At 41.5% G+C, this 13761-nt stretch overlaps 2 protein-coding genes across 22 annotated transcripts in view; one reads left to right on the plus strand and one right to left on the minus strand.

Annotated features, from left to right (window-relative positions):
* Positions 1-693: 693 nt before the first annotated feature.
* Positions 694-13721, minus strand: LOC139076262 (uncharacterized). Its single transcript, XM_070577738.1, has 4 exons — positions 13682-13721; positions 13256-13397; positions 3693-4072; positions 694-997 (listed from the first exon to the last, which is right to left on the minus strand). The coding sequence occupies exons 1-4, from the start codon at positions 13719-13721 to the stop codon at positions 948-950; spliced, it is 612 nt and encodes a 203-aa protein (XP_070433839.1). The 3' UTR covers positions 694-947.
* Positions 3165-13761, plus strand: part of TBC1D5 (TBC1 domain family member 5) — a 565096-nt gene continuing 554499 nt past the window's right edge. For 3 of the 21 annotated variants that reach the window (XM_070575957.1, XM_070575968.1, XM_070575969.1), the window contains exon 1: positions 3165-3557. The gene's annotated coding sequence lies outside the window, so the exon portion shown is untranslated. Of the gene's footprint in view, positions 3558-3846; positions 3976-13761 lie in introns of those variants that run through there. The other 18 variants (XM_070575965.1, XM_070575967.1, XM_070575973.1 and 15 more) reach the window with 13 other exon arrangements.

Raw genomic sequence — 13761 nt, forward strand, 5'->3', positions numbered from 1 at the left:
AGCTTTTTTACTTTAGTTTCTTTTTCCTAGTTTAGACTGCAGGCCACTCTCAGCCCTGTCATGGTGCTCTGTACTGACTGAGGACTAACAGACCTGTCAGGTTTTCTCTTGGAAACTAAGAATGTGAGGAGCCAGAGAGAAGCTGGATCCCTTGAGCTACTGTTGTGGCCTATAGGATGGGGTCATTCTGTGGCTCTCCATGAAGCCAGCTGGGCCTCCCACCCCGGAAACCATCAGAATGCAGGTGATGGGAGATGACTCGGCTGGTTTCCCAGGTCTGTTAACTTCCTGCCCAACAATAAACCTCTAAAATAATATGGGTACATGTGTGACTCTTGCCTGCAATATGGAAGAAACTGACTAATCCTTAGTAGTTCAGGAGAGAGATGATGAGGATCTGAGGTAAGAAGATGTTGGTGGGGCTGGAGAAGAGAATCCATTACTTGGTGACTGAATGTTGTGGGATAAGGAAGAGTCACGGAGAGCTCCCAGGTTATCTGCTTGGGGCCCTGGGGGATGATGCACCGCCAGTGGAGGTAGAGGGCACAGGAGAAGGGGCAGGTTTGGAGGGAATTTGAAAAACTCAATTTGAGCAGGTTGAGTTCGAGGTGTCTGTGGGGCCATTTGGGACAGCTGGATCTATAGGTCTATTCTGGTTATTTATTGCTACTTAACAAACTACCACAAAACTCAGTGGTTTAACAGAACAATTTTATTTATTTGTCCACAGTTCCACAGTTTGGGTATGGTGGACAACAGCTCGTCTCTGCTCCATGTGGCGTCAGCTGGGGGGACTTGACTAGGGCTGGAGAATTCACTTCCAAGATGGCACTCACTCACATGTGTGGCAGGTTGGTGCTGTGTCCAGTGGGAACACAGCTTGGGATGTTAGCCAGAGACCTCGGTTTTCCTCCATTTAGCCTCTACAGGTGGCTAGGTTAGATGTCTCACAGCATGGTAGTCTTACAGTATTTGGATTTCTTACATGCTGCTTCCCCTAAAGGACAAAAGCAGAAGCTGCTGTCAAAGACAAAAGCCAAACCAGCAGGGAAATAGATTTTATTGAGGCTATTGCAATAGGGAGAGTACCCAGATTTGAAGATCAGAGTGTTTCAGCAGGGTGGTTTTGCCTTATACTTTTATAGGGTGGAATGGAGAGGTTAGAGGTAGGATGATTATTGCTGGGGTTGTTTTGTAATCAGGGGAAGTCTCAGACAGCCACGAAACATGTGTCTCTGTGTCTAGCCAGTTTCAAGGGGACAAACAGTTCTAATCTCGGCTAATCATTCATGAGACAAAGAACAGTAAGTTGAATGGTTTGTGTCTGACCTCATCAACAGGTTTAGGCAAAAAAGGAAAGGTCTGTGTTGGGCCTTGTCACAGGTAAACAAGCAGTCATCTGCTATTCTTAGGAGGAAGAGTAGACAGTGAGTTTCATCTAAGTCAGATGGAGAAGAATGGTTCTTTCTTGTAAGTTGCTTCCCAGAACACAAACAGGTGGAGGAATTTCTTAATTGTCTCTGTTTTCCATGAGTACAGGCTCTCATAAATTTCAGTGTTGTCACTGCAAAGCTTTCTTAAGGCCCAGGCCTGGGTGGCACAGTCATTTTGGCCACATTCTATTGTTTAAAGCAAGTGACAGGTCCAGCCCAGATTCAAGGGGAGAGGATTACACAAGAGTGTGAAAACTGAGGAGGCATGGTTCATTGTGGGCCACAAAAATAACACTCTCCCACAGAGTCTGAACCTTGGACTGGATATTTAGACTGGAATGCTACCAGCATATCTGAAGTGGTAGCTGAAACTACTGGGGAGGATCACTCTGTGGGTGTATACATTGGTAAGGGCAGAAAAGAGTCCACCAACATTGCAGACACATGAGATTGGGGTATTGAGGATTGAGAGTTTCCTAGTTTCTCAGTAGCCCTCGTTAATACTGTTTCTCTATCAACATTTTCTGGGCTTTTGTTGCTAGTTCTATTCCATCCATGCCCATCTTCCTCTACTTTATACGTGGGACACCTACCACAGCATGGCTTTTGCCAAGCGGTGCCATGTCCACACCCAGGATCCGAACTAGTGACCACTGGCGCCCGAGAAGCAGAACGTGGGAAGTTTGCTGCGCAACTGGGCCAGCCCTTACAGTTTAATTATTTACCCTGATTAAATCTGGAGGGAGGCACTAACTTCACCTGTCCAGTTTCTGCAACAAAAGGGCAAACAGAGAGGAAATCCATGTGAAGGGCAGGGTTTGTCTGTTTGTGAACAAAGGTCTCCCACACAGGGACCCTCCTCTCAAGCTAGCTAACCTTTGGAAATTCAACCTTTCTCTACCTTGGTATCTTTTTTCTGCACTCAACAGTATCAACTTCCTTTGGAGCTCTTTGTGAAGGTAGCCTAATAACAGACCATAAACCTTTTTTATTAGGTGAAGCATTTACCACTCTAATTCGAATTACTATTCAAAGGCTTTCATATTGGGGAAACAAACACTGGCACTCCACGTGCCTAGGTTAAAGGGAATGTTAAATCATGACTAAGCAAAGGGGGAGGGCAACAAGGCACAGAGTTTAGACATTGCCTGCGTTCTGAGAGTCAATCCAAACTTTACAGAGATACCACAATGCTAAAGACACATATTGTCCTGGGTTATGAGCAAAGATAAAATCTGAACCTAGTATTGTAGGTTTGTAAAATAACACTGTTACGTCTTATTTCTCTATGAGTTATACTAAGTAGGTCTGCACAAAATGCTGACTGCCCCAAAGCGGAATGAGGTGCATTTCACAGAGGAAGTGACAAATGAGCTGGGTCTTGAAGCATGAATAGGAGTCTACTCAGCTACAGAAAAATGTCCAATGGAAGGCAATTTACATGCAGCAAGGAAATGTAAATTCTTGGGCAGGAGGGCCAGCCTCTCAGGACCCCAGGAGGGTCCCTGACATCTCCCTTTCCTCAGTCCCACCCTGGGAATGTAGTGGTGTGAGCGTGAATGGCCAAGTCGCAGAGGCAGGTTCCCAGCCTCCAAACGTGTGGTGGTCAGAGGAGAGGATGGAAGGGGAAGAGAGGGAAAGAAGGGCCAGCTTACAAGGCAAAAAAAAAAAAAAAAAAAAAAAAAAAAAAAGCCATCCTGCGCATGCGCCCTGGCAGCCGGTCGGCTCCGCAAAGAACAGCTCAGCCCGCTGCTCAGCGCCCAGCTCGCGCCTCGCGGGGCCCCACAGACCAGGCTCCCAGGGCGAGCGCGTCGCGCGCCCGCGCAGTCTCCAAGCCCGGGCGGGCGCCTGCGCACGAGCGTCCCGGGCGCGCGAGGCGCGGGGTTATTAGAGGTGGAGCGCGGGGAGGGCGCGCGGCAGGAGGCGGTCGCCGTTACGGCGCGAGCGTGGTCACGTGGTCGTTGGTCACCGCCGCCGCCACCACCCCCTCCCATCCTGTTCTCTTTCTGGCCCGGTCGGTTCTACGAGCGCCCGCAGAGACTGAGGGAGAGAGAGAGAAAGAGGAGGGGAGGAGGAGGAGGAGGATTCAGGGAGTAGGAGCTGGGGAGCCCTTCTGCGCCACAGGTAAAACAAAACGATGACGATGATAATCATAAGAAGGTCCGAGCCCCCGAGCGCCTCCGCCTTCCTCCAGTGCAGCCCCCACATGCAGTGGCTCCCGCCCCGGCCTCCCCCTCAGCCTCTCAGAACGAGTCCCACCTCCCCTCGCGCCGCTGCTGCAGCTGCTGCCGCCTCCCGGGAAGGCCTGAGGGTGCCGCCGCCGCCGCCGCCGCCCCCCGGCCGTGCGCCTCCCGGGTCGGCGTGGGGGCTGGGTGGCGGGGGGGTGGGGGGCTCCCCCAGCTCCAGGGCGAGCCGGGGAGGCGGCTGCTTCCCCCAGCCTGCCCGCCTCCCCTCCCTCAGGAGGTCGGGGTCTAGGCTGCGAGGCCAGCTGCTGCAAGAGGGCAGAGCCCGGCGGCGGGACTCGGGCTCGACTTCCTACTCGGTAGGCTTCCCTGCTCGTTTCAGCCGTGGGCAGCACGCTTCCTTCGTGGACCGGAAGCGAAACGCGCCCGGAATCCCCAAATCTGTTAAAATGCAGCCTTTGGAAGAGGGAGAAGCCTTTCACTTGTCAGGAAAGAAACGTGACGTTGTTTTAGTACCACTTAAGTTTACTCACCTTAACAACGTGCAAATTGAGGGCTTTCAGGATATGCGAAGAACTTTACAGAGGGTGGAAGTTGATTTTTGTTCCCCCTCCTCTTCCTGGAAAAAGGAACACAAGCCTCCAAAACAGTTTTCGGTTCTACACGTGTCCTGCAGTTTGTTCATTACTAGCTGGTATAGAGTTTTCCTTCCAGAAATATGATTTATGTTTAAAGTTTACATCCTTTAGATTTTTTCTGAATAATAGCTTTTTGGAAAGAGTTTCATTTGTCAACTCTGATTTGGACTAAATCTCAAAATTTTAGCATGCAGGTTGCACACCTTTAGGCTAGATTGTTCTGAAATTTCTAAACCTAGTCAGTTTTTGGTAGTCTTTGCACAACAAAATATAGTCCCACTAAAACTCTGTATTACTGGTGGTGTGCTTTTGCACAAAATACTGATATAAAGCAGGAAGCGTTAAATGTAGACATTGTTGAAATGAACTTTTGAACACTTGATATAAGTAGTAAAGAAATTCACTTATGTGTTGGTTATTTCTTTTATTGAGCTTTTCTGATTCCACGTCTTGGTAATTTTCATACCGTATCTCTAAATTCAAATGTAAAATTTAAAATTTTACATCTATCTGCAGTCAAGTCATACAGAGCAGCGCTTCTCAAACTTTAATGTGCATAGAACTCTTGTTTAATCCCTTAGGACTCTTGTTTAAAAGTGCAGATTCTGATTGTGTAGATCTGTGATGCAGTTTGTTAGTCTGCATTTCTTATAAGCTCCTCTTAAAAGCTGCTGGACAAAGAACCATTATTGAGGAGCAAGGATGTAGATAACTTGTGTGCTAAGACATAAAATGATGTATCAAAGAACAGGTGCCTTTTAATAATTCACCCTGGGTGTAGAGGTGGTTTGAGAGAAGGCAAATAGCAGGATGAACTGAGAAAGGTTGCTTTAGGGAGATCCCTTATGTGGTGTGAGCAGGCAGTCAGCGTCCTATGGGAGGGGCCAGCAGAACTTGAGGAGCTGCCCCACCCAGGAAGAGTGCAGGTACCAGGTCTGCTTGCTGTGTGGTGCCTGCATTACTTGGTCTGTCTGTTTTCTATGGAAGCTTGGGGTACTTGACTTGCTCATCTATGGGTAGTTAGGTTTTTTAACTATAGGTTATGAATCTTATGTCTCTGAATGCACTGCTGGGATGAAAGTTTCTTTTCTTGGTGGAAGTATTGAGTGTCTGGTCTTGTCTCTCACTCGCTCAAATACAGCTGTCAGTTGAGTAGTGCGTTCCTGAGCCTTGGACACAAACTTACAAGCAATCAAGAGTCTCTACCTGTTGAGGGTATCGTTAACGGGATTCAGATTTTTTCCTAATGTAATTTTTTAAACAATTTAAGTTGAAAAGTAAATAAAAGTGTCACACATAACCTCATATACTTTACGTAAAAATGATTCTACTTTTAAAAAAACTTTATGGAAGTATAACATCAAGTACTTTTAGTAACATAACTTTTGTAATCTTCATTCTGATCCTTACTTTACCATTGTTTCTTCACGTTATTAAATAATATTTAGGATAGTATACTTTTGAAGCACTTACTAAGTCCCGGGCACTGTTATAAGCACCTTTCTTATCCTAACTCATTTAATCCTTTAAGGAATTGAAGCAGAAAGAGGGTAAAAGTCACATGTTCAGGTTTACAGAGCTAATGCAGAGCTGGGATTGTGGCCCGCTGGCTATCTAGAGCCTGTGCTTTTAATGATCTTCCCTAGGCTGCTTTTTTAGAAGAAAATCAAATAATGATACTCTTTTAAATCCCTTTTTCCTAGAATTGTTGAGAATTATGAGCTTTGCTTTCATTTTAAAGTTCAAATTTATCATCTTTTTTTATTTCTCCCATTTTATCTTGCTTTAAAATGAGGAACTGCCTCAATACTTGTGATCTTTTCTGAATAAGAGACTGAAATTTGCAAAGCTTTATTTTGTTTGCTGGACCAGTCTCTTTCTAAATTTGTATGTCACTGTTACATGTAAAAGTAGTGTCTGCTTCCCTTTGACCCCGCAAGTTTCAGTTCTTCATTTCCTGCCTATGCCTGTCCTCCACCCCTCCATGCATACATGGTAGATTTATTCTATGTTATCCTAACACTTAGGGTTTTTAGGGGGATTCACTGGGTTACTGACTTTTTATTTGGCCAGTAAGGGCAATAAAAAAACTAAGCATTGGTCACTGTTATCATATTTTAACATTGAAAAAGTGAGGACAACCTCAGAATAAAGTATGATATTTTAAGTTGAATGACTTGTGTTTCGTAAGAAAATTAATATATCGTCCATGCCCCACCCCCTTTTTGTCCCAGACCCCTGAAAGCTTTGTCCTGAATCAGCACCAGTCTGGGGAATGGTGCTTGTACACTAGTATAAGGCAATTTTCTTAACATGGACAAATGATTAGAATGGCAGTAATATACTGAGTGTGTGCTAGAACTTGAGAAATTAGAGGTTGTTATTGGGGGCTGTTGTGGGAGGGAGAAGTTGTTTTGAGGATTAAATGAGTGTGTGTGTGTGTGTGTGTGTGTAACATATACATATCTATGTATATAACATATTCAGTTAATTCTTACATTTTCCAGGTAGATAAGCATATCATCTGAAGCTGGCCATTTTGGTGTAAGGGTTTTTCATGATTAATTTTCATTTATGGAAGCTGTGCTGGGATGATTTTCTTAATTTCACTGACTTGAAATAAGATGTTTTGTTATGGTATCACTGTGAATTGATCTACTCAGCTCTCAAATGGATTTAAAAATATTTGGAAACTGCTCCACCAAATGATCTCTGTTATGGACTGAATGTGTCCTTATTAACATAATATATTAATATATACATATATATGTAAAATGCTTAGATAGTTAATGCTATCATTGTAAGTGTTAAATATTATGTTGTACTATGGATAATCTGGAGTGTGGTTGATCCTATCCATGTAATCAAGACTGACTATATTTGAATGAACTTAATGGAAATTGTACATTTATTTGGTATAAAGCTGTATGGGCCAAGAAGACAAAGTTTTTACTTTTTGATGAAAATACAGAGTTGGTATATAGTAATGCTCTTATCTGTTTGGAGAATGAAATATGTGTAAATATGGTTTGGCAGCTCAGATCTTTCAAAACAAGGCCGTAAGGCTGTAGAAATAATAAAAGATGTCTTTGGTAGTTTTATGAAAGGATTGGTTTAAAATTTTCACGTGTGGTGTTGTGAAGCCTAGAACAAGACAGCCTTTTTTCTGAAGGCTTCTCTGACTATAACTTTTACTTCCTCAGTTGACTCCTTTGCTCCTTGAAATAATCCATCTTTCTTTGCATCCTCCAGACCTGGTCTACAACCTCTTTTCTGAAACCCATGGTGGCATGTGTGTCTCAGATGTAAAAAGTTTTTGGAATTTAGAAAATTAATATGGTGCATATGCTGTATATCGTGAATCCTCCTGTGGATAGGAGCAGTCACCCCAAAATCATACGCATTAATTTTCCCAGCAAAATTATACATATTCACACTAAGTAGAATAAAAAAAGACTATAAAAAGCTTCACATTAGTTAGGCCATGTTTTGTTGACAACTTAGAAAACAGTTTTTAATTTTTAGACTTTTAGATTTTTGGAATTGGAGATAAAGGATTGGGGTCTGTATATATATATTTTATAATAATGTTCATCATAGTGCCGGCCTCCTTGACTAGACAGAGAACTGGAGTGTGGGATCTGTGTCTTAGCATTTTGTGTTTTTAGCACCCAGTGTAGGGCCTGGCATGCATTAGGTGCTCATTAAATGTCCATTAGTTTGGATGAAAAACATCTGAAGATAATATCATTCAGTCATTGTTCTGTGCTGCATGTGGTATCTGTGGCTGACTCCTTGAAAATATTTAGTAACTGCGGATTTTTTATTTTTCTTAACTTAGTTGCCTAGGAAAGGTAGTTATTCGATTACTTTTTAAATTTTTTTATTATATTTTTTTTGCTGAGGAAGATTTGCCCTGAGCTAACATCCACTGCCAATCTTCCTCATTTTGTATGTGAGCTGCTGCCATAACATGGCCACTGATGGATGAGTGGTGTAGGTCCACACCCAGGAACTGGACCTGGGCTGCCTAAGCAGAGTACATTTAACTTAACCACTAGGCCACTGAGGCTGGCCCTGGATTAGTTTTTGGAAACAAAATAAATTTAAGAGATTTGAAGTAGGCATTATAGATGATTGCAAATTTTCATTAATTTGTATTGACAAGAATGCTTACCTTTACCTTTTTATGGGTCATGAAGTCTACATTTACAAGAATGATTTACTTTTTTAAATCGATTGGATTTAGTTTTACATGATAATTTATAATAGACTAGTTGTGGTATATCTGTCTAAAGAAAATGCTGCTGTGGGTACATAACTTAGGTTGAATAATTACAGGGACAGTTTAGCCTGCCAGTAGAAAAAAAAAGGGTTTTTTTTTCCCCTATTACAAAAAGTAATGTCTGTTGTGGAAATTGTTAAAAATAAATGATCAAAAATAAATTACCTGCACTGTTGGGAATTTCTTAAAGTTCCCATCAGGATTATCTTGCTTTGGGAGAGGCTGAAAAAAAGAGTCAGATTTGTACTGCAAGTCCTAGTTTAGAAAGCCAAGTAACAAATGTTGGTTAGCAGGAATGTTTTATCTCTTAGTGTTACTAAACATTTTGTTCCTAAGTAAGATAAAAAAGTTGAACCAAAAGTAATTAGGTCTTCACTTATAAATAGTGGATCTTTAGAATAATTAGATCAGTGAGAAAGTAAGTCCCACTTCTGCTATAACCAGCTTGTGGGAGATGTACCTGCCTTCTGATGGAGTTGGGGTGATACAACACTGCAAGAAGACTGAGCCCAAGTTACAGGCCTGGCTGCAGAGGTGGGCATTCTGTTTGTGGATAACCAGTGGGGATCAGAATCAATCGCTTTGGAGGTGTCCCAGTAGCTACTGTGCAGGAATCCAAGAGGAGTTTTCAACATTACATCTCTTGTCATCCTGGGGAGAGATAGTGGATTGATTGCCCTGGATCCCTGGTGGGATTTGGTGGGGAAGGTGGTTTTGATAGGAGATGGGCAGGTGGTACCGTTATGTCTGTCTTTGTCCACTGCACACATTTAACTAGTCGTCTTTTTCTTCATCAAGTCCAAGAATCTTGTGGTAAGAATACTCATCTTGATAGGTGGATGTGTGTGGTGTAGGGATGCTTGGGATAAATTGCCTCCCTTCTCCAGCCTTCATTTCTCTTAACTAATTTAGGGGTTAATCTTAGTTTCTTTGTCCTTTGTTGTATGTGTATATATGTATGTGTATTATAGATATACAAAAATAAATGTGTATGTGTAGCTGTACTTATTTTTTAACTAAAAGTAGATTCATGCTAGTTTTTTGCTTGCATTTGTTTTTCATTTAATATTTTATATTACTAATGTTGTTACTCTTCCACATAATTTTTAGCGTCTCCATACTATTTCATTATATGAATGTACCATAAGTAGTCTTCCATTCTTGGACATCTAGATTCCTTTCAATCTTTAAGACAAGAAGTACTACACTGAACATTATTGTGCCTATGCATTGTTATTTATTTAGGAAAAATTGTTGTGAGTGGAATTACTGTGTCAAAAGATAGGCCCATGTTTAACTCCTTGTTTTGAGCAGAATAATTGGGTCAAAAGATATGCCCGTGTTTGATACACATGGCCAAATTGCCCACCAGAAGGGTTGTACCACTTTACCCTTGACTGCAAAGCTGTTTGAGAGGCCCTGTACTTGCCATTATTCTGTATTGCCATGTTTTCTTTATTTCAACAGATTTATTTGGGTATAATTGACTTTATGCCTCCTCCCCTTCTGCTTTCTTTCAGGTTTTAACATTTTATGTAGTTAAATTTTGTTCTTCCTTTATGTATCTTGTAGACTTTTCCTACCTTATGTTTATATTGGTATTAATTTATATTTTTCAACTATTTTCATAGTTTCAATTTTAAATTTTGGGTTTGCAGTTATTCTAGAATATGTTTAGTTGTATAGTATGAATTAGAAGTTTCAAAAATTTTTATGCTTTTCATTAGCCAGTTTTCTCGATACTATTTAATGAATGATTTATTTTTTCTCCTTGGACATCAGAAGCTTTATCATTTGGTCTTTTGTACATTCCCACTGTATTTTATTTTTTATTGTTGTGAATTGGATTTTTCTCTTTATATATGTATGTGTGTGTGTCTCTGTTTATTTTTTTCTACCTGACTATTGTTGGTAAATAGAAGAGCTACTGATTTTTTTGTAACCAGTCACTTTCTGAATCTGTTTATTATAACAGCTTTCAGTTGATTCTCTTACATTTTCCAGGTAGATAAGCATACCATGTAAGGATTTTTTTCATGATTAATTTTCTCTCAATGGAAGCTTTGCTTTTCTTAATTTCATTGACTTGAAATATGTTTTGATATGGTATCACTGTGGATTGATCTACTCACCTCTAAAAAGGATTTTAAAATATCTGGAAAACACTCTACTAGATGATCTCTGTAATGGACTGAATGTAGTCCCTTAAAATTCATAAGTTGAACCCCCCCCCCCCCCATGGTTATAGGAAGTGAGATTTTTGGGAGATAATTAGGATTAGATGAGGTCATGAAGGTGGAGCCCTCATGATTGGGATTAGTGCTCTTATAAGAGTCACAAAAGAGCTTGCTTCCTCTCTGGCATGTGAGGATGCAACGAGAAGTCTGCCATCTGGAAGAGGGCCTTCAATGAGAACTTGACCATGCTTGCACCCTGATCTCAGACTTCAGCCCCCAGAACTGTGAGAAAGAAATTTCTGTTGTTTAAAAGCTATCCAGTGTATTGTACTTGGTGATAGCAGCTGAAACTAAGGCAATCTCCAAGCCTCCTTCTAACTCAGAAGTTTTGTGATTCTACTTTCCTGTCAAAAGACTCCTAGTAATGTACACAGCTCTCTGGTACTTAGGGCCTGCAGCTTCCTTTGTAATTGTGTTTGTCCAGCTCCACCTCCCAAGCAATTACTCTGAGGTTTTGCATTTTTGTCTCCTTAGAGCTTGAAGATTTTCTCTGTGTGGTTTGGCAGAGATTAAAAGAGAAGACTGATAGACTGCAGAGATCAGACATTGCAACGTTGTGTTTGCTTATTTGCAGTATCAAGTATCATGATTTTCTTTTTCTACTCAGGTGGTGTAATTGTCTACTCCTTATGTTGAGTTTTCTTTTCAAGCTACGATCCGATCCTGCAGTGGTCTTGCTATGGTCTACGTAAAGTTCTCCAAGCCAAATTCTGTAATTGTCAAAACTGAGTGTAATGGAAGCCATTGGGAAGTGATAAATTAACCAGGAGGCAGTGAAGGTAGGACAGAATGGGAGAGGTTGGGACAAGGAAGTGCCTGGTATGTCAGCTCTTTTTTCTCTGGCCCCCTTTTTACTTTATGATTATCTTTCTGGACTTTTTTAACTCTGCTATTCGGATAATCTTCTGGCTTCCTATTTATTCTTCAGATATACCTTGTTTTCTTTCTTCAGAGAATTGCTCCCCTACCTCCTTTCTACTTTGATCAGGAGTTCAGATGCTTTCTTTCAGTCGGTGAAGTAGCCTTGATCAGTTCCCCTGATTTTCCTCTTTCTGGTCACTAAAACTACCTGCAAAATGCCTGACCAGTGGCCATCATGCATCCTATCTTGCAAAGGGTGTGGCAAAACATTGATTAAATTTGGGCTTCCTCATAACATAAAACCACCGCTTTGGAATTGTTAACAAAATGAGAGAGAGATACTTTATAAAGACATATTGTGAGAGAATTGTAAAGTAGTGACTGAATGGTTGAAGACTACAGAGGAGATAGTGAGAGATTAGTGTTACAAAGAGAGGAAAAACTTAGGATGAATCTCTTATCTAGATCTCCAACCCCGTTTTCTTCCTGAGCTTTAGACATGTGTATCTGATTGCCTACTGGATAACTCCACTTTTGGATGGCCCACAGAAAACTCAAATTCATTATGTCTGCAAGTGAATTTACCATCTTCTCTTCAAAACCTATTCCTCCTCCCAAGTTTATTATCCTGTTGAGTGGCACCACCTCTCTCTCTAATTGTTCAAGCCAGAAACCTGGCAGACACATTTTACTCCCTTCTCCCAAATCCTCATGTGAAGGCATCAAGCTCTGTGGAGTGTATCTCTTGAGTCCATTCTCTTTATCCCCTCTACTTCTACTCTGGTTTATTATCTCTTGATCATCATCTTTTGCCTATGTTTCTGTAAGGTTTTCTGACTAGTGGCCCTGTAGCTAGGTGATCTTTTTAAGCTCTCACCTTGTTCTCTTACTCTGTAGCTTAAAACCCTTGAGTACTCTGCTGTCACCTATTTCTTAGTCTTCTGCCTCCTTCTTCTGCCTCCACTATACTCTGTGATTTCATTATAAAGTACTGAAATTTTTGAGTTTTTGGAACTGTTTATGATTTTGCTCACCTCAAGCCTGGGATATTCTATCTCTTGCTCTTACTGACTCTTGTGAGGTATCAGCTTAAGTGCCACTGCTCTAGGAAGCTTCCTTACACCACTGAGTTTGTGTTGTACCCTTCCTATTTGGCCAGATACCCTATACTACTACGGAACATTCATTATGTATTATACTAGTCTTTTTACCTAATAGTCTGTGTTCCACTTTTGACTGTTCTGTAAGTGCCAAGGCAGTGTACATCATCTTTACTCATACTCCTGGTTTTGTGCCTATTAAAAGTAGATGTCCCATACCAAGTACTGTTCTAGGTGCTGAAAATATAACAGGAGTAAATAAGAGACTTTTCCTATTGTTAACTGCTGTGTGATAAACCACTCCAACACTTAGTAGCTTAAGACAACAGTAATATTTATTTACTCATGACTTTATAATCTGTATAGCACTTGGTAGGGGTAGTTTATCTCTGTTTTACTTGGTATCAGCTCATCAGAAGTCAGAGTTTCCACCTCCAAAATGGCTCACTCACATGGCTGACAGGTGATACTGGCTGCTGTCTGGGAGCTCAACTAGGGCTGTTGATCAGAGCACCTACATGAGGCCTCTCCATGTGGGCATGACTGGTGGGTTCTGAGAGGAGTGTCCCAAGAAAAAGCATTCTAAGAGGTAGAAAGTGGAAGCAGCCCGTCTTCTTAAAGGCGTTGCTTGGAACCGTTGAGCATTACTTCTGCTGTATTCTATTGGTTAAACAGAGTCAGTCAGATTCAATGGGAGGAGAATTAAACTCCATCTCCTGATGGAGAAAGTGACAGAAAATTTGTTACTGTGTTTAATCCACTACACAGAGCTAAACAAACAAAAAATAAAACTACAAAAATTGTTGGATGAGCTAATTCCTTTCTATACTTTCAATCTCCCAAGCATCGTGATTGTTGTTAGTGCTGTTGAGTTGATTCCAACTCCTAGTGACTCTGTGTACAGCAGAGCAGAACCCTGCCCAGTCTTTTTGTGTCGTACTCACCTTCCAGCACCATATCAGACAATGCTCTGCTGCTATTCATAGGGTTTTCATGGCCAGGTTTTTTGGAAGTGAGTGGCCAG

Source organism: Equus przewalskii, chromosome 15 (genome assembly GCF_037783145.1).
Source record: "Equus przewalskii isolate Varuska chromosome 15, EquPr2, whole genome shotgun sequence".
Lineage (NCBI taxonomy): Eukaryota > Metazoa > Chordata > Mammalia > Perissodactyla > Equidae > Equus > Equus przewalskii.

Excerpts from the sequence above, each read along its gene's own strand:
- LOC139076262 (XM_070577738.1), bottom strand. The coding sequence starts at position 13,721 with ATGAATAGCAGCAGAGCATTGTCTGATATGGTGCTGGAAG. Across the intron at positions 13,398-13,681 it reads GTCTGATATGGTGCTGGAAG|AATACAGCAGAAGTAATGCT; the intron begins GTGAGTACGACA and ends TTTAACCAATAG. Across the intron at positions 4,073-13,255 it reads CCCACATGGAGAGGCCTCAT|GCTGCATTTTAACAGATTTG; the intron begins GTAGGTGCTCTG and ends CCTCTTCCAAAG.